Genomic DNA, 20,744 nt, shown 5'->3' with positions numbered 1-20,744 from the left:
TACATTTAGACTCCTTGATACTTCTATCATAACACACAGACTTTCTAAATATTCTGAGAGAAAGCAGAATAAATGTCAAATAACAGGAGATATTACAGAAGTATTTCACTTTGGACATGAAATACTAAAATGTAGTAGGTTCACATCTAGATTATTTGTTACATATTAACTTCGGCTGGTGATGCAGTATGGTGACAGAAGCTTACCCTTACTTTGCATTTCAGTCCTTACGTAGGTCCAGAAATTTGATGAGCCTGAACATACACAAAAAGGACTTGTCTACATTTAGCCACCTCTCAACCAAGTTACTCTCAACCCCAGAATTTAGCAGGATTATAAAGGACTAACAGGTCAGGGATTAACTCTAGAATGCTCTAGAGTAGAAACACAAACAAGGATTAATTTTTGGTAAAATGGTTGCTTACTTGTGGTATAGTTTATAATGGAAGATATGACTTTAAAAATAATTTTTATAATGAAATTAATAAATACTCATTGTAGAAAATTTGGAAAATACAGGTACATTATTCTTCATAATATTACATTAGATACATAATATTACATTAGATACATAATATTACAAAAGATACATTAGTCTTCATAATATTACTAATATAAGTATGTTCTTATTAATCAGAGAGCAATGGGTTTTTCTCAGTAATTTTCTTTACTTCAAAACCTTCTTTCCTTTCTTCTACTCAAACTACAAATTTGGTCATACTTTTGGCACAGTTTAAAGCAGTATTTTCATCCTTATGCATTGTGATTCACATGACACATATATGTATCTGCCTACAAAGATCAGCAAAGGTGTGTCTAATTTCCAATATACCATTGGTACTTCCACTGCTTTTTCTTCAAGAAAGCACACTAGCATGTGGCATGTAAATTAGTGGCTGAGGTGTTAATAAAGCAATAACCTTGAGTTCAGTGAAATGTATATAAAAAAAGTAAATGTAAAGTATATGTTAACTCAGGCACTTTAGCACTAGTTACAGATTATGTTACATTTCCAACTGATCTCAAAGCACCAGTGTGCCTAGACATAATGGCTGGTTTGAAGTGCTGTTTGTAGCCCTGAAAGGAAATCTTCTAAAGTTCTTACATAACTTAAAAATGCATGTCATGGAGCTTCTGCCGCTCCTTGTGCTACTTGTGTGCTCATTCAGTGTGGACCCGGTACCTCTTGTGAAGCGGAAGCTGAGGAGACTCCGGTGAGTGCCATGGCAGAGAAAAAGCCAAGGAAAGAGTCAAGACTGAGAACAACGATCATATTAACTTGAAGGTGGAGGGCAGGATGGCTCTGTGGTGCAGTTTAAGATTAACAGGCATACACCTCTTAGTAAACTAATGAAAGCCTATTGTGAATGACAGCGTTTGTCAATGAAACAGCTCAGATTCCAATTTGAAGGTTATACAATCAATGGAACACACACACACACACACACCTGCACAGTTGGAAATGGAGGATGAAGATACAATTTGTGTTCCAGCAGCAGACAGGAGGTGTCTACTAAAAAGGATATCTGCTACTTTATTCTAGAACTCAGTTCCTCCAGACCAAGAAGACATTCTCAATTAGAAAACCACAATTTGGTTCCACCACACCCTGACTACTACAATATAGTTTATTCTTTCATTTTCCCCTTCCCTATTCCTTTACTGCATATAAAATAACTAATGTATATGCACAGATGCTTGCATTTTTTTTAACTATATGGCCAATGGGATGTTTTGATTGACATCAAATGAAGATGGGATGGGAAAAAATACTGCTTCTGTGAAAATATCCCCCTTCTCGATCAGTGGCATGCTCATTCAGCTCTTATCTTTATATTCCAGTAAGTTATTTTGCTCTCACTGTTTAACAAAAAAAAAAACACATAAAAATCCTTGTAAACCTTTGTTTGAAGAATTTTGTTTTTCATTTATCACTGTAAAACCAAGGACAACTTTATAACTTTATTATACACAGCTGTTACATGTAGGGCAATCTGTTTTTAAGTAGAGATAAATTACTCTAAAAGAAATAAATCCTAAGGCGGCTGGATGGCTCGGTTGGAGCGCGAGCTCTGAACAGGGTTGCCGTCAGATTCCCACATGGGCCAGTGAGCTGCGCCCTCAACAACTAGATTGAAGACAACAAGCTGCCACTGAGCTTCCGGATGTGCAGCCAGATGGCTCAGTTGGTTAGAGCGCGAGCTCTCAACAACAAAGATGTAGGTTCACTTCCCGCATGGGATGGTGGGCTGTGTCCCCTGCAACTAAAGATTGAAAACGGCGACTGGACTTGACTTGGAGCTGATGGGCTCTGGAGAAACACACTGTTCCCCAATAGTCCCCAATAAAATTTATTTTAAAAAAAATAACATTGCAAGTTGAAAAAAGTTAATGATTGTTTAAAAAAAAAAGAAAGAAATCCTAGTTTTCCCTTCAAGTCAAGCGTCTTGTTATTTGAATAAACTTCTTGTATAAAATGGAAAAAAAATGAATGTCATGGAAACAGTATTTTTTAAAGCAATGCTAAGTCAATAGTGTCAAGCAATTAAGGTCATCTAGTAAGAGTAATACAAATATGGTGGTACCTCGGTTTTCGAACGTCTCCATTGATGGACATTTCAGTTTACAAACACCGTAAATTTTATGGATCTATGGTACCATTAGATAGTAAAACTCATGCTAAATTTGCAGTTTTAGGGGTTGGTTTTCAAGGTCTGGAACGGATTAATCCATTTTGCATTACTTTCTATGGGGAAACCGTGCCTCGGTTTTTGAACATTTCAGAACTTGAACTGTCTTCCAGAACAGATTACGGTAGAAAATCGAGGTACCACTGTGTATGTATTTACAAATAACACAAAAACTGGTTGTTTATAAAATATACTCACCATTTGTGCGTTAGAATCCCCCAATGACTGAAGTTCATATTGAACAGGCTGCCCATTTTGGTCCATGAGGTGGAATTCCTCTGCAGAAAGAGTCTGTGCTTGGGTCAGGGGCCCTGGTATATTCTGTGATGTGAGTGAATTATCTGCTTCATCAGTAGTGATGGGTAAAACTCTACCAGAACCATTTTGTCCAAAGGAAGGATCCCTGGAGTCCATACAGGTTGGATGCTTTGCCAAAAAAAAAAAAAGAAAGAAATTACTTCAGTGTTTGTAAAATATAATAATTTTTTAAAAAGTAGAATGTTTATAATAAAAATGGAAAGACATTCATTTTGAATTAATTATTCACTTTACATTTTGCAACAGTTAATTCACACAGACTAATATAGACAAAAAGTAGTTCTTAAATGAAATTGATTTTTATTATATTTTATTTTAAATAAAGTTGAAATAAAATAATCCACGGATATGCAACCTGAAATAACGAAATATAATTCAACATACAGATTTTTTTGTTGTGTATAAATTTTTATGAATATATAAAATGTCACAGACTTGCAGATAATAAAATGCTAAAATCCTTGATTAAATATAACACTATTCCTTGAGCATAGACATTGTGAAATGGCATGCTGTTTTCCCCTAGAATGGGAAAAAGTTCCCAGTTGAATCCCTACCTCAAATTACCTGAGAATCTGTTTTCGAGTCTTCGGAATCATTATGATTGACTATTATTGAATCATTAGACTGTTCCATGATGACATCATATTCCATTCCATTTTCTTCTATTATTTAATAACTGAAAGAGTTAAATGTGTGATCAACTAAAGCACTTAACATTTTTACAGAATGTTTGTCTAAAACAAATGTCTCATCTCCCCTACCCTGTTACCCTATAAAACTTAAATCATTTCCATTTTACAAATAAGAAAATAAACGTTTTTGTTAAATCACTTGCTAAGGCACCAGAATGCATTCAAGGCAGAGCAAAGATCAGTGTTACGTGGTTTCATTTTTCTGTCCTTAATTACACTCATGTACTGGTTTATTAAGATAGCTATTTATGACAAGTACTGTTATACTCTTTCAAATACTTCTAAAATTCTCATTTTACAAAGATTTAATGCAAATAAAGCTTTTCAATTTTATGAGTTGGGTGTGCCCTATTGCAGCATTAAATAATTTTAGAAAAGATCTCTTGGTATAAATGGAGATTATGTATACAGAACTCTTACCATAACATACAATCATTCCACTTAATATTGGCTTGACAAGCTTTGAAAATGAAGCGGTATGTATTCCAAAATGTTTGAGCCATTTAGGGTGTCACACAGGGTGGCGGGGGGCGGGGGGAGTGCTACTGGTATCTAATGGGAGAAGCTAGAGGTACTGCTAAACATCTTACAATGTATAGGACAGCCTCCACAACAAAGATGTCAATGCTGCTAAGGTTCACAAACGCTGGCCTAGTACAGACTATGGGAGTCTGTATTATCTAAAAGGAACAACATTTTATGGAGTAGGGTCAAAATGAAACTGGTGAAGAATACCATTAAAAAACTATAATGTAAAATAAACTTCATAGATTCTTTTTAAGAATTCACCCATTTAATTTTATTTTTCAAAAGACAGCATAAATTCTTTTTTTAAAATCTTTAAAATTTTATTTTTTAAATTAATGTTTTAAACTGAACTTGTGTGTGTGTGTGTGTGTGTGTGTGTGTGTGTGTGTGTGTGTGTGTACAGGTTCATGGTTTTTAACTCGTGTCCACGTAACCACCAGCATACACAATAACTCCATCACCTAAAACCCTACTTTAAATTTATACCTTGTACTTTAGACTTATTTAGTAGTACATATATTTGAATACATTGAAAACTTATTTTTCTATGATAGCATCCAAACATACAATTATAAAATTAACCATTTCATAAAATCTACAAGGTTTGCCACTTCGTATTTCCAAAATATTATAACTACTTATACTGAAATACAAATTATGATAGGCTATAAAATCACTTATTTTTAATACATAACTATAAAATGTCTTAAAATTGCTTCTCCCTTAAGATTTTAAGCTATCACTTGTATTCTAATCTAACTTATTACAAAAATTCTAAAAACCTATAGTTACTTCTTGGGCTGTAAATGAGCAATTTTACTTTACAACCTTCTGTTCTGTTTTGAATTTTTTACACTATACATATATTACTTATGAATTTTTAAAATGGGTTTAAAAAATCAAAAGGGATTGCTGGGTCATATGGTAATTCTATTCTTAACTTTTTGAGGACCTCCACACTGCCTTCCATAGCGGCTGCACCAATCTGTATTCCCATCAACAGTGTATGAGGGTTCCTTTTTCTCCATAGTCCACTGCTTTACTTACGGTGGCCAAGACATGGAAACAACCAAAGTGTCCTTCGATAGATGATTGGATAGATGATGTGGTATACATACACAACAGAATACAATTCTGCCATAAGAAAAAATGAAATAGTGCCATTTGTGACAACATGGATGGATCTTGAGATTATTATGTAAAATGAAATAAGACAGAAAAAGTTGACAGACATATGATTTCACTGATATGTGATATATAAAACTGAAAACAACAAAGGCACAAGACAAACAAGTGATGAAACAAAAACTCATAGACACAGATAATAGTTTAGTGGTTACAAGGGGAGGATGGGGGTGGTAGATGAGGGTAAAAGGGATCAAATATATGGTGATAGAAGGAGAACTGACTCTGGGTGTTGAACACACAATATGATATACAGATGATGCATTACAGAATTGTACACCTGAAACCTATGTAACTTTACTAACAATTGTCACCCCAATAAATTTTAATTAAAAAAATAAATAAAGTAATTAAAAAGAAAGATCCACTAATGACAACGTGGCAGATTAGGTACCATAGAAGGCTTTCTTCTAGAAAACAAAAAATATAAAGTTGATATAAAACAGAATCTTATTTTGTGTCTAGAAGTAAAAATCAGAGGCCACTCTCCACACTCCCTCCCCTCCTACCAGAAAAGAGAAAACCAAAAGCTGTAAATTAAATCCTAAGTGATGAGCACATGCAAAGAGGAAAATTTCCCCGAAGGCAAGTGCTAACACACGTTTTGTGGCTGGGAAAGTGGGGCTTGGACAACCAGCTGGTAGGAAAGAGAATTTAAAACTCCCAAGATAAGACTAGGAACTTGAAAGGTCTTAAACCAATAGTGTAGCCTGACTTCTAGTAAGAAAAATTCACATTAAGATAAATTAAATATAACTTTACAATCAAAGAGTGCGAAAAACACAAAGGAAATAAACTACCGTAAGAGAAAGTCAGCAGATTTAGAACCCCCCTAAAGATTTCAAACATTGGACCCATATAATACTTAATGTAAAATAATTACTCAATGTTTAAAGAAACAAAAGAATGAATCACAGGAATAAGCAGGCAAAAACAGACTATCAAAAGTTTAACTTGAGGGGGCCAGCCCGGTGGCTCAGGCGGTTAGAGCTTCATGTTCCTAACGCTGAAGGCTGCCGGTTCAATTCCCACATGGGCCAGTGGGCTCTCAACCACAAGGTTGCCAGTTCAATTCCTCCACTTCCGCAAGGGATGGTGGGCAGCGACCCCTGCAACTAAAATTGAACATGGTACCTTGAGCTGAGCTGCCGCTGAGCTCCCGGATGGCTCAGTTGGTTGGAGCGTGTCCTCTCAACCAAAAGGTACTCCCACAGGGATGGTGGACTGTGCCCCCTGCAACTAGCAACGGCAACTGGACCTGGAGCTGAGCTGCGCCCTCCACAATTAAGACTGAAAGGACAACAACTTGAAGCTGAATGGCACCCTCCACAACTAAGATTGAAAGGATAACAATTTGACTTGGAAAAAAGTCCTGGAAAGTACACACTGTTCCCCAATAAAGTCCTGTTCCCTTTCCCCAATTAAAAAAAAAAAAAGTTTAACTTCAAAAAGAACCAAACAGAACTGTAAGAAATGAAAAATATAATTGCTGAAATTAAAAAGTCAATGGATAAATTAAATAGAAGATTAGATGGAAAAGAAGGAATTACCCAATTGGAAAGCAGATTTTAAAAATTACCCAGAGTGCATCATAGGAAAAACAGAAAATAAAAAATATGAAGAGCCTTAAAACTAGAAAAATAGAATGAAAAAGTTTATAGCATATCTATAATTATCGCATATCTATAATTGGAGTTTCAGAAAGATATAAAATGGATAAGAGACAATATTTGAAGAGAAAATGGCTGATAATTTTTCAAAACAGAAGACCTGATCCACAGATAAAGGAGTAAGTACAAAACATACCAAGATAAATCAAAAGAAATCCAAACCCAATGTAGTAAAAGTACAAAATTATAAAGAGAAAGGAAAATCCAAACTGCAGCCAGAGATAAGAGGATCAGTTACACAGTATTGACGTTAGATATACAGCAGACTATTCTATAGCAACAATGGCAGCAGAAATAATAGGAATAATAAAAAAGAAAATAACTATCAAGATATAATTGTATATGCTCAAAACTACCAGGGGTGCCAAACAAATATATACAAATGGACACTTTGGTCAAAGTTGCTCAAGCAGTAGTTCGCCGTAATCAGAAGTGTCTGGACACTGATGGTAACCACTTTGAGCACCTCTTGTAATTGCAGAAGTCAAATGTGACTTGTATTCATCTTTTGTTTTCGGTATATATTGAGTATTACAATTTTAATACAGTTTTCTTTTCTTAAAATGTGTATACATTTTTTTGGCACCCTCTGTATTTTTTCACAAAAGAACATGAGAGAAAGACACTTTAAGATTTTTTAAAAACTCAAAGTTTACAATGAACAGATCCTACGTGGAAGAAATTTCCAAAAATATAGAAAACAAAACTGATACCAGACGGAATTCCTGAGATGCTTGGAAAATGGTAAGCAAATTAATATTTCTATGAAAAATCTAATTAAACATTGCCTGCATAAACAATAACATTGTAACAATTTTGTGTATGTGTATTTTTTTAAATTAAAGTTTACTGGGATGACAATTGTTAGTATAGTTACATAGGTTTCAGGTGTACAATCCTGTAATACATCATCTGTATATCACGTTGTGTGTTCACCACCCAAAGTCAGTTATCCTTCCATCCATATATTTGACCCCGTTTACCCTCTTCCCCCCTTACCCTCTGGTAACCACTAAACTATTTTGTATTTATTTTAAATACATGTAACTGTGTTTTAAAGATAGAAAAAATACTGTAGAACTAAATAAAATACATGTAACTCAAGAGAGGATGATGATAGATAAACACAATATAGTAAAACTTATGGGATTCAGGAAAAGCAGTGCTAAGCGGGAATTTCAAAGCAATAATGCCTTTATTTAAAAAAAATCTCAAAACAATAAACTGATTTTATATCTTAAGGAATAGAAAAAGAAGAGCAAACTAAACTGAAATCTAGCAGAAGGAAGGAAATAATAAAGATTAGAGGAGATAAGTAAAATCAGGAATAGAAAAACAATAGAGTATCAACAAATCTAAAAGTTGGTTCTTTGAAGACTAACAATATTGACTAACTTTTAGCTAGACTGACAATAAAAAAACAAAGAAGATGCAAATAACTAAAATCAGAAATAAAAGTGTGGACATTATCACCAACCTTACAGAAATTTAAAGGATAATGAGACAATACTAAGAACAATTGTACAACTATCTCCATTCACAGGTGACATAGTCTTACATGTAGAAAATTCTGAAGAATCCACAAAAATAGTTTAAAAACTATTAAACAAATTCAACAAAGTTGCAGGATACAAGATAAACATGCCAATATTAGTTATATTTCTATATACCAGCAATGAACATTCCAAGAATGAAATCAATAATCCATTTACAATATGCATAGCATCAACAAGAATATAATACTTACTAAAAAATTTAACCAAGGCGGTACAAGAGCTTTACACTGAAATGACAAAATATTGCTGGAAAAAAATTATAGAAGACCTAAATAAATATGAAGACATACAGTGCCCATGTAACTGGGAGACATGAAAATTGTTAAAATGGAAATACTACCCAAAGCAATCTACAGATTCAATGCAATTCCTATAAAAATCCCAATGGCCTTTTTTTCACTCATAGAAAAGCCAATCCTAAAATTCACACGGAATTAATTGCAAGGGACCTGAATGGACAAAACAATCCTGAAAAACAAGAATGATGTTGATGGACTCTTTCTTCCCAATTTCAAAACTTACTACAAAACTATAGTACTCAAAAGAATGTTGTACTCGGGGTGGCTGGATGGCTCAGTTCGTTAGAGTGTGAGCTCTCAATAACAAGGTTTCCAGTTCAATTCCCACATGGGATGGTGGGCTGCGCCCCCTGCAACTAAGGATTGAAAATGGCGACTGGAAACGACTTGGATGGGCCCTGGAGAAATGCACTGTTCCCCAATATTCCCCAATAAAATTAAAAAATATATATTGTATTGACATAAGGAGAGATATGTAGATCAATGAACTAGAATTGAGAGTCCAGAAATAAACTCATATATCTATGGTCAAATAATTTTCAACAAGTGTGCTGAAGCTTTCAATGGGGAATGAATAGTCCCTGCAACAAATAGTGCTGAGACAACTGACTATTCACATACAAAAGAATGAACGTGGACCTCTACATCACTATATACAAAAAATAACCAAAAATGGATCAAAGACTTAAATGTAAGAGCTTAAACTATAAAATTCTTAGAACAAAACATAAGGATAAATCTTCACGATCTTGGATTTGGCAAAGATTCTTTAGATATGACACCAAAAGGACAAGCACAAGGAAAAAAAAAAAAATGACAAACTAGATATTATCAAAATAAAAATCTTTTATGCATAGGATACCACCATAACAGTGAAAAGACAACCCACAAATGGGAAAAAATATTTGCAAATCAAATGTCTGATAAGGGTCTAGAAAGTATAAAGAACTACAACTCAATAACAAGACAAGCCAATTAAAAAAATGGGCAAAGGAGTTGAACAGACATTTCTCCAAAGACATACAAATGGCCAATAAACACATAAAAAGTTGCTTGAGGTCAGTAGTCATTAGGAAAATGCAATTCAAAACAACGAGATACCAGTTCATATCCACTAGGAAGGCTAGATTTTAAAAAATTAATAACAACAACAATGGTTTGTGGGGATGTGGAGAAATTAGAATTCTCGTGCATTGCTGATGGGTATATAAAATGGTGGAGATGCTGTGAAAATCAGGCTGGCAGTTCTTTAAGAAGTTTAACATAGAATTACCATATGACAGCAATTCCACTCCAGGTATATACCCAAAACAACTGAAAACAGGTATTCAAACATGAACTTGTACATGAATGTTCATAACAGCACTATTCACAATAGCTCAAGTGGAAACAACCCTAATGTTCACGAGCTTATGAATGGATAAACAAAATGTGGCATCCTCACATAAGGAATAGTATTCAGCTACAAAAAAGGAATGAAATACCGATACATGCTACCACATAAATGAACCTCGAAAGCATTAAGCTAACTGATAGAAGCCAAACGGAAATGATTACATGTTATATGGTCCCATTTATATAAAATATCCAGAATGGGTAAATCCATACAGACAGAAAGCAGACTGGTAAAAGCCAAGGGCTTGGGGAATGGAAGAAGAGGGAATAACTGCCAATTGGGTACAAGGTTTTATTTGGGGGAGATGAAAATATTTTTGAATTAGATAGAGGTGGTACATGCACAACATTGTGAATGTACAAAACACCACTGACTTATTCATTTAAAGATAATTAATTTTAAGTTATATAAAGTTCAACTCAATTTTTTTAAAACAGTGAAACAGTACCAAAAAGAAAAAAATACGTATGTGTAGGACAATCATGGAAATGTGTGTAGGACACTCAGGAAAATGTGAATATGGACTAGATGTTTGATATTAAGAAATTTCTGGTGTGTTTTTTGGTGTGTGAATGATATTATAGATAAAATGATATGATGTTATGACACCCAGGATTTGATATTCTCAGTCTCTCTGTGTCTGCTACTGACCTCAGTTTTCTCTTGTGTGGCCCTGTGTGACATGCATTTCTCCTCTTGAAAACTGTAATAAATAATTTTTTCAATGGCAATCATCTCCTGATTTGTTGGCCTAACCATATCTGAATAAAAAAATAAAATCTATTTTTAAAAAATTATAAACATAAATGCTAAAATCCTAAATAAAAGGTCAGGAAACAAAATCCACCAATGTATAAAAAAATACTGCATCTCATCAAATCTAAGATGCCATTAACTTTAAGTACACCCAACATGGCCAAGCTTAGGCTAGAATTTTGCATGAACAAAGTGTGATACCAACTGCCTAAAATAGCACAATGGCAAAAAATATGAATACTTTAGGGATAAATTTGATAAAAGATTTGCAAGATTATGCACTGAAAACTACACATTCTAGATTGGAGAAATGAAAAAAATGCTAGAATGAACGAATTCAGTAAAGCTGCAGGATACAAAATCAATACACAAAAATCTGTTGCATTTCTATACATTAATAATGAACTAACAGAAAGAAAAATTAAGGAAACTATTCCACTTTCAATTGCATTATAAAGAATAAAATACCCAGAAATAAATTTAACCAGGGAGGTGAAAGACCTGTATGTTGAAAACTACAAGACATTAATGAAAGAAACTGAAGAACACACAATAAATGGAAAGCTATTTAGTGCTTACAGATTGATAGAATCAATATTGTTAAAATGTCCATACTATCCAAAGTAATCTACAGATTCAATGCAATCCCTATCAAAATTCCAATGGCATTTTTCACAGAAATAGAATGAATAATCCTGAAAGTTGTATGGAACTACAAAAGATCCTGAATACCTAAAATAATCCTGAGAAAAAACAAAGCTGGAGGTATCACACTCCTTGATTTCAAACTGTATTACAAAGTGATAGTAATTAAACCAGTATGGTATTGCCATAAAAACAGAAACGAAGATCAGTGGAACACAATAGAGCACCCAGACATAAACCCAAGCATATATGGTCAATTAATTTATGATAAAGAAGCCAAGAATATACAATTGGGAAAGGACAGTCTCTTCAATAAATAGTACTGGGAAAACAGGATAGCTACATGTGAAAGAATGAAATTTGACCACTATCTTACACTATACACAGAAATTAACTTAAAATGGATTAAAGACTTGAACATGAGACGTGAAACCGTAAAACTCCTAGAATACAACACAGGAGGTAAGCTCCTTGTTAGAGTCTTGGTGCTGATTTTTTTAATTCTTACACTAAAAGCAAGCAACGAAAGCAAAAATAAACAATTGGGACCACACCAAACTAAAAAGTTTTTGCACAGCAAAGGGAACCATCAACAAAATGAAAAGGCAACCTACTGAATGGGAGAAGATATTTATAAATCATATATCTGATAAGGGCTAATACCCAAAATATAAAAAACTCATGTAACTCAATAGTCAAAAAACAAACCAAAAAACAAAACAGAAAGAAAATAATCCAATTAAAAAATGGGCAGAAGATCCCAACAGTCATTTTTCCAAAGATATATACAGATGTCAATAGGTAATGGATATGATAAGTGAAATAAGTCAGAGAAAGACAAATACCATATGATCTAGCTCATATGTGGAATCTAAAACCAAACAAAAAGCTCATAGACACAGAGAACAAACTGGTAGTTGCCACAGGTCGGAAGTGGAGAAGAGGAATGGGAGAAATAGGTGAATGAGAGTCAAAAGGTAAAAAGAGAAAAAAAAAGATAAACTAGGGGGTGGAAATCAACTGGCTAGACAGAAACCCTTACAGAAAATAAAATCTTTTTTTTCTGGCTTTAGAATTGAATCCACATTATGTTCCAACTGCATAGTGTTAGGTCAAAGCAGCCAGTCTGAAAAGGCTACATATTTTATGATTCCAAGTATATGACATTCTTCAAAAGGCAAACCTATAAACATAGCAAGGAGACCAGTCATTGACAGAGATTGGGGATGTGGGGGTTATAGAGGGATGAATAGGTGAAGCACAGGAGATTTTATGGTGATGAAACAATTTTATATAATACTGTGATGGTGGATACATGACATTATACATTTGTCAAAAATCCATAAAACTGTATAACACAAAGAGTGAACCTTAACGTAAACTATAGACTTTTGTTCACAATAATGTATCAATATTGGTTTTAAGAAATGTACCACACTAATGCAAGATGTTAATAACAAAAAACACTGCTATGCTAGGGAAGGGGTGAGAGGTGAGGGAAGGAATATGGAAATCTTTGTATGACCTGCTCAATTTTCCTGTAAATCTAAAACTTTAAAAAAAAAAAGTATTTTAGATAAAGAAAAAAGCATTCAGAGTAACTGCAAACTAAAGCCAATAACAAATCATAGTAATATGAACTCCAAAATTAACTTGAAATTCTTGGTCAAGTTCCCATACTCTGGACAATGTTGAAGTTAGGGTGCACAGGAAAATATATTATTGTTTCATTAACTTTTAAAATAAAAACAGAGAGCTTTGTTAGTAAAACAGTGTAAAATAGTTGAAGAGACTATTCTATAGTCATATGTTATGGGTTTGAATTTCAGCTTTGTACTTACTTGTCAAGTTAACCACTACTCTGAGCGTTAGCTTTGTCATCTGAAAATTGGGATTAATATTGCGTCTACCTCATAGGGTTATTATAAAGATTAAATAAAGTATGTAAAGGGCTTGACAAAGTTCCTAGTGCTGTCAGTGCTCAATAAATTTTTTTACTACCTATAATTATGCAAACTAAGGTCAAAATTTCACCTTTCTAAATAAATAAATAAATAATTTCACCTATCTAAATAAACCCTTTGGTTTTTAAGGGTAAAATTTTGTTAAATACTGACTTAATCAAAATATCTGGGCTAATATGAAGCTTCTAAATATACTATTCTATACTCTCATTGAAAAATTATAAAAATGTTTACACTTTTAGATGACTAATAGGTTCTATTTCAATATTACTGCTTAGTTTAAAAATTCACGTCTCTGGAATACTATTCGGCGGTAAGAAAAGATGAAATAGGACCATTTGTGACAACATGGATGGATCTTGAGATTATAATGCTAAGTGAAATAAGTCAGACAGAAAAAGCAGAGAACCATATGATTTCACTGATATATGGTATATAAACCAAAAACAACAAAAGAACAAGACAAGCAAATGAGAAACAAAAACTCATTGACACAGACGAGTTTAGTGGTTACCAGAGGGAAAGGGGGAGGGAGGTGGTAGACGAGGGTAAAGGGGATCAAATATATGGTGATGGAAGGAGAACTGATTCTGGGTGGTGAACAACAATGTGATTTATAGAGGATGTATTACAGAATTGTATACCTGAAATTTATGTATCTTTATTAACAATTGTCACCCCAATAAATTATAATTTTAAAAAAATTCACACATCTCATAAACAGAGAAAGAACATGGGGTCAGTCCAGATTTGATGAAAAAATTCAAACTGTTTATTTCTCTGAAGTTCAATTTCTAGTTTTTTAAAATGAGGAATCAGTGAGAGGGATCGCTAAGATCCTATCCAGTTCTAAGATTTTATGTTACTAATAGTTGATTATCACAGTGATTTAAAAACTTCACTTAACTATTGTTTACTGACTTCTAATGTGCACTGAGCAGAAAAATAACTCTATTCAAAAAGAAAATTTTTACCAAGTTAGATTTAACTGAAAATAAGGTCCCATTGAGGGGCTTAATAAAACTGAAATAATTGCTGCAAGAATACAGTTTAATTTTTTTAAATAAATATACTGAAATACTGTCTAAACACAATGACATTAAGATATATTTTCAAGAGCTCTTTATTTTGATTTTTTAAATATAAGTGCTATTATGATAGAATAATGTTATGAATTTGTCATAGGTATAAAATAATTTAATGTTTATTGAATGTTTTTATACTTAATAATTATTAGCTAGAATTAACAATCTCTCTACTATTCTGTGATGTAGGACCTATGAACATCATTTTACAGAAAAGGAAACTGAGGCTCAAGGTTATAAGGTTATTTATTGAGCACTTACCATAGTAAAGTATTACACTAAAAGTGTTTTACATTATTATTTTACTTAATTCTTTCAACAACCCTGTAATTCCGTTACTTTCTCCAGTTTACATATTTAAAAAAAGACTCAGGCATTAAACAAGCTTACCAAGATTACAAATACCCTAAGTAGCTGAGCAAGGACTCAAACTTACATCTACTGATCCCAAAGCTCACTCTTTATTATAATAGGAACTCTTTCAAGGTAACAAAGCTGCCTCCTTTTTTCATTAGTCATAGCTTTAAATCTTTTTTTTTTTTAACAGATTAACAAATTAAAGATGCTAAAAGATGTTTCTTTGTTCATTTTTGTTAACTTTTTCTGGTTGAAACGTAATTAGAGGCGGTCCCTAACACACCAAAGTCCTCCTGCAATCTAAAGATCTCTGACCTCAGGAGAAATCTAGAGCTTGAACTACTATGCAGGCGTTGCCCACTGAGAAAACATTCTATAAAAAGTCAAAAGTGGACCTTGACAAGGAGAGGTAAAAACTGCAAATAGCTTAGAGGAAAGAATTCTAAAAATTTAGCCTAGCTTCCTAAGGTGCCCAGATCTCCTTACAAATTATCCCTAATGACCTAATTTTTTTTTCATTTTACTTTCTCTTACCCTATCTGAAATTTCATCAATGAAATTTTCATTGTAGTTAATAAGCACTTTCTCTCAAAAAGAAAAAACAATAACTGGAGAGCATATCAGTCCTTAACACATTTGTATTAATTTATATAAGGATAGCTTTCTTCCTTTAAGATAAATTAAAAACAGCTACTCTGAAAAGTTTAATTTAGAGGTGAGAAAGCAAGTACATTTTAGGCTCACAGCACTTAAAAGGGATCAGCAGCCTAAACGAGCCAGACGCTGCCGTGAACAAGGCGGGCAGGATGAAAGCCCTAGGAAAGCGCACTAGTGAAGGGGTGGGGACGATATTACACGAGGAATATTGCCGAACACAAACCAACTACTTCAGAACTTTGCCCAGACTGGGATTTTGCCAATGGAATAAAGATAACTTATTTTCCTAATGTCTTTTGGGAACTCAAAACAAAAATTTCCTTTCAGTATGTACAACTATACTATGGGTTAAACAAGCTTTTTGTGAGTACACTGGGAAAATACTACCTACTTAAAAGTAGTTTCCATATGCAAAATGGGTTTCAATCTCTGTTGACCTAACCCATTGCTGAGTTGGAGATTAAAAGTACATTTTTAAGTTACAGACACCCTTTTAAAAAGTAATTTGAATGCAGTGGAAAGTATTACTCCCTCTTTTCCTAATTCTATCAATTTGCATTACCCTTTTACTACTCTATCAAAGTAAAGTTTTTAAGAATGAAGATATTGAATAACTAGGTATAAAATGTTCTTTTCTAACAGGTAGCCATAAATACAACAAACTACCTATATACAAAGTGTAATCTGACTTTTTCCTTAATTTGTAATGGACAATAGTTAACTTTTAAAGCTGTTACTTTCAATTAGTTAAAAATAAAATTACCTTCAGGCAGTTGTTCAAGATTAAATTCCAGTCCTCAAGCATTTTATTACCCCCCAAAATGCCCTCTCTTGTCCACTGAAGTTCTTCCCTTTGGGGGCACTAAATCATGATAGCTGTAGCTTCATTTATGTGAAAGCTGTGTCTTCATAGCAGCATTTTTTTCTGTAATGAGAAGGTATTCACTGTATATTTTAACTTCCTACAAATAAAGAAAAATACTTCATTTTGTTATGCAGGTTTTATTAAAAAATAGCCATCAACAGCCTGGTATAGAACAGTCATTTGACTCAATTAAAAGGACGTAAGACTAGGACTGACTTTACAGGTTAACTGCCTTTGTCCGGTGAAAGATGACTTAAGCTGTTTCCTTATCTAAAATTAGACATTTGGACTAAGGTTTTGTTCAACTCTCACATTCTAGAACTACTACTGAAACAAAGATCTCTGCAGCATATTACATTTTTCTCCACAATAAAAATATTTACTAATAGGGCACCCTTTGGAGTCAATGGAAGCTTTAGAAAAAAGCCCCCCCCCCCCCCGCCACCCCTTATAAAATCCTGGAATTGATTTGACAAGCTTATTTCTTAAGCAAGTAGTATTGGGATTGGATGAAGAAAACAGAAAAAAAGGAGAAAGTATTAAATATGTAGTCTAGACAGTTAATGATTGGACTTCACAACACAGTCATTAAATTTTGCTGGCAAATTGCTTTCCAGAACGTTTCATATTACATTTAAAAAGTGGATTTTACCTTATATCAAAAGGCAAAGATTAGGAAGAAAGTGTTAAATTAGAAGTTCAATGTTTTTATTTACAGGAAAAAAATGGCTTTTTATTGTTTATACATATTGAATACATGGCAGAGAGGAAGAGACTATTCAGGTTGTAGTCACTCATCTCTATGGGCTACATTTGGGCTACTGCTGTTTTGATTTTGTTCAATAGCATTTCTATTTGTTCTAAATTTTAGAGGCAATCGTCAACTGCAATTCCTAAAAATCTGTCTTAACATCTCATTACTGTTTTCTCTTAGACTTTTGTTTTTCAATTTTTTTCAATTAGTTGACATTCAATATTATTTTATGCTTCAGATGTACAGCATAGGGATTAGACATTTATAATTTATGCAGTGATCCCATTAGTCTAGTACTCTTCCTGTCACTATACATAGTTGTTGCAACATTATTGACTATATTCTCTATGCTGTACTTTACATCCCTTGACTATTTTCTCATTACCAATTTGTATTTCTTAATCCCTTTATCTTTTTCACCCAGCTCCCCAGCCCCCTCTCCCCTCTGGCAACCATCAGTTTGTTCTCTGTACCCCCGAGTCTGCTTCTGTTTTAATTCATTTATTTTGTTCTCAAATATATTTTCCAAGCTGTGGTTCTCAGATCATTAGAGCTCAGATTCCAGATATAAGTGAAATCATATTCTTACAGAATTTTATGTAGTAAAATTTATCCATTAAAACCAACAGTCTGAGAATAAATCCCCAAACACGACAACTAAAGGATGAAGCCACTTGAGTTTTAGAGTTTCTCAATTCTATGTACTTAGGTTAGTGTCTCAAGATTTGAAAGATCTTGAAATCTATTCAACATCATATCAGTGTCAGATATTAACTACATTAAAAAATATTGCTCAAAAGTACTTTAGGAAATAAAATTCCTCTCATCTTTTAGGGTAAGTAAATGACAATGTACCTTTTATGATGTATATAAAATTAATATAAATCAGTGATGTCAAAATTAAATCAAGACTCCTAGTTCACAAATATTTTATACAATAATTTATTTTTTTAAAGATGGGTTTTGAATGTTATAGCTGTTAAATGAACCTCAAATGTTCAATGTGCGCAAATATAAACAATAGTTTTTTTTAACTTTTCACTTTTCAGTGAAAAAAATTTAAGACTAGTGTTCACAATGTCTCGTTTATCTAAGGTTTGTCCTCTCTATAAATTTTCCTGTAATCTTGGTTTCTACCCAATTCTTACATTGTTTATATACACCTCTTTTTCCCTCTTCTCTTTGAGAACTTTACAAATTATTTCCTGTAATCCTCAGTGACTCTGAGGTAGACATTATCTCCACTTATAGATAAGAAAACCAAAGCTGTCAAGATCATTAGCGCTCAGATTCAAAACTAAGCAGAAAAACAAAAAAACCAGCAACAATTAGGATTCCAAAACCCATGCAGTTTTTATACCATACCACATCATGCCATCATATATGGGGGGGGGGGGGGGGGAACGCTATGATAAAGAGAAATGTATTTTCCAAGCTGTGGTTCTCCAGATAATAGTGTGTCTGCATGAAGACCATAGTAAATGAGCCATGCAGGAAATTATTAAGAACCCAAAACTTGTAGTTAATATTCTAAGCAAACTTAAGCAAAACATTCAAAATAAAAGCACTAACTATCCTAGGTATGGCATGGAGACAAACCAAATATATGTCACTGCTGAAAAAACACCAAAGCCATCATCCTAGGTGTTTAGTTATTTTGGAACACTTAACTCATTTTCCCTTAGCAAAAGGTCTCAGGCAAATGAAAAATGTATTTTAGTGATTTCAGTATTTCTGCATTGCCAATTGAAGTTTTATCTTCTTAAGCATTCAGGTTCTGTATCTTAATATTTTCCAATTTAAATTAAGATTAACCTATATTGACTCTTACCAGGTACTGTATTAATTTTCATAAATTTCAAATAAATGATAGTTTAAAATGTATTAATCTACTGATTAACTATATTTTTAAAAGATATTTTAACCAATGAGATATGATCAATAATAAAATATTATCTCAAAAAGAACTTAATTGAGTATTTCAGGTTCAATGAAATTTAAGTGAGGCAATTTTCCTGTTGTAACAAAAATCACTTATGATTAAAGGAGAATGTTTAAAACTATCAAATTTCTTTCCCCTTCTACTAAGTTTATAAAATATGGATACATAGGAAGACTTCAACTAAGAAACTGCTTCAAGCTTCAGGTAAGTCTAATTTATTTAACGAATGCAATTCTCACCATTACAATGAATCATATGGTTAAATAACCGATTTTATTTGCCAGCCCAGTCCCTTCCTAGAGCTTCAGCACAGAGGTTTTCTAATTTTATTTCTCTAACCATGAGGCTATTCTTCCTTATTTGTACACATTGGCAAACTTAGTTTAACTTACATCTAAATGACAATGATGGTAATTAATATTTACTATGTCGCATTTAATTCTCACAGATGACCGAAGTGTGGCAGAAAGGTTAATAAGGAGCTGAGGCAGGATTCGAACCCAGGAATTTGGGTTCCAGGGCCAGCATTTTAACAAAGTGAGCAAACTCAAAACAGACCTGGTTTCCTTGTTATTGTTCTCTAATAAAATATTGTTTTTTGTTTACAATTGTTTAATCATGTCTCATGTTCTATGGTTGAATGAAAATATCGGGTGTCTACTTAACTGAGGTCCATCTTTAAGCAACTTGTAAAAAATAAAAAAGGAAAGCTTTAGTTGTCTTCACCTGCACACATACCGCTCTGCCCACAAAATTGCAATCCTGTTCTGCCTGATTCTAAACTGTTGTCTCTTGAAGACCCCCTCTTGGAGATTTTCTGTCGAACGCCTTAATAAGTGACTTTGAGAACTGTATAGTATCTCTCCACCCATCCTCCCTCAGAAAAACAACTAAATTCAATTAGAATAATTCTCGGGCATTGTGAATAAGACATAGGCCTTCGGGTAATTTCAAGACCAAAAGAATTTAAAAAAAAAAAAAAAAAAAAACAGCGAGAAAGTGTGGGAGGACGCCTTTCCCCCTTCTAACCGTAAAGATATAAAGGGGCTCATAAAGAGAGGGGGAAAAAAACCTAAAAAGCGAGGCGCGGGGCAGCGCGAAGGACTCGCGCAAAGGGTCCCGGGATCCTTCTCCGCGACCCTTCTCCGCGACGTGAGGCGCGTCCTCCGGCTCAGCAACCCTCCTCAAGCCACCTAACCTCCACCTTCTTCAGCTGCCTCCCCTGGGCCCGCGAGCCCAGTCCCGGGAGAGGGGTAGTAGGCCTCGCCAAGCAGGATCCTGAAAAGGACCCGAGGCAGGGCGCTAAAGGCGCCACGAGGGACTGACTACGACCGGGAGCTGGGGCCGGCGGTTGCTCCGGGACCCGGCGGGTCAGGAGGTGA

The 20,744-nt window shown here is 33.9% G+C and overlaps 1 protein-coding gene and 1 pseudogene across 10 annotated transcripts in view; one reads left to right on the top strand and one right to left on the bottom strand.

Moving 5' to 3' along the window:
• Nucleotides 1-20,744, bottom strand: part of CARF (calcium responsive transcription factor) — a 62,652-nt gene that overhangs the window by 41,612 nt on the left and 296 nt on the right. For 4 of the 10 annotated variants that reach the window (XR_016019608.1, XR_016019610.1, XR_016019609.1 and 1 more), the window contains exons 1-3: nt 16,565-17,058; nt 3,576-3,687; nt 2,889-3,116 (exon numbers count right to left, since the gene is read on the bottom strand). Coding sequence is in view for 7 of the 10 variants with exons in the window: in XM_088793946.1 (XP_088650072.1) it covers nt 2,889-3,116; nt 3,576-3,662 (315 nt within the window). In the remaining 3 variants the exon portion in view is untranslated. Of the gene's footprint in view, nt 1-2,888; nt 3,117-3,575; nt 3,688-16,564; nt 17,059-20,088; nt 20,366-20,434; nt 20,585-20,744 lie in introns of those variants that run through there. The other 6 variants (XM_088793950.1, XM_088793949.1, XM_088793947.1 and 3 more) reach the window with 6 other exon arrangements.
• Nucleotides 182-1,517, top strand: LOC109445082 (small ubiquitin-related modifier 2 pseudogene; annotated as a pseudogene).

This window comes from Rhinolophus sinicus, chromosome 17 (assembly GCF_057876585.1).
Source record: "Rhinolophus sinicus isolate RSI-liver-muscle chromosome 17, RSI-T2T, whole genome shotgun sequence".
Taxonomy (NCBI): domain Eukaryota; kingdom Metazoa; phylum Chordata; class Mammalia; order Chiroptera; family Rhinolophidae; genus Rhinolophus; species Rhinolophus sinicus.
This window is presented reverse-complemented; position numbering and strand designations above follow the sequence as displayed.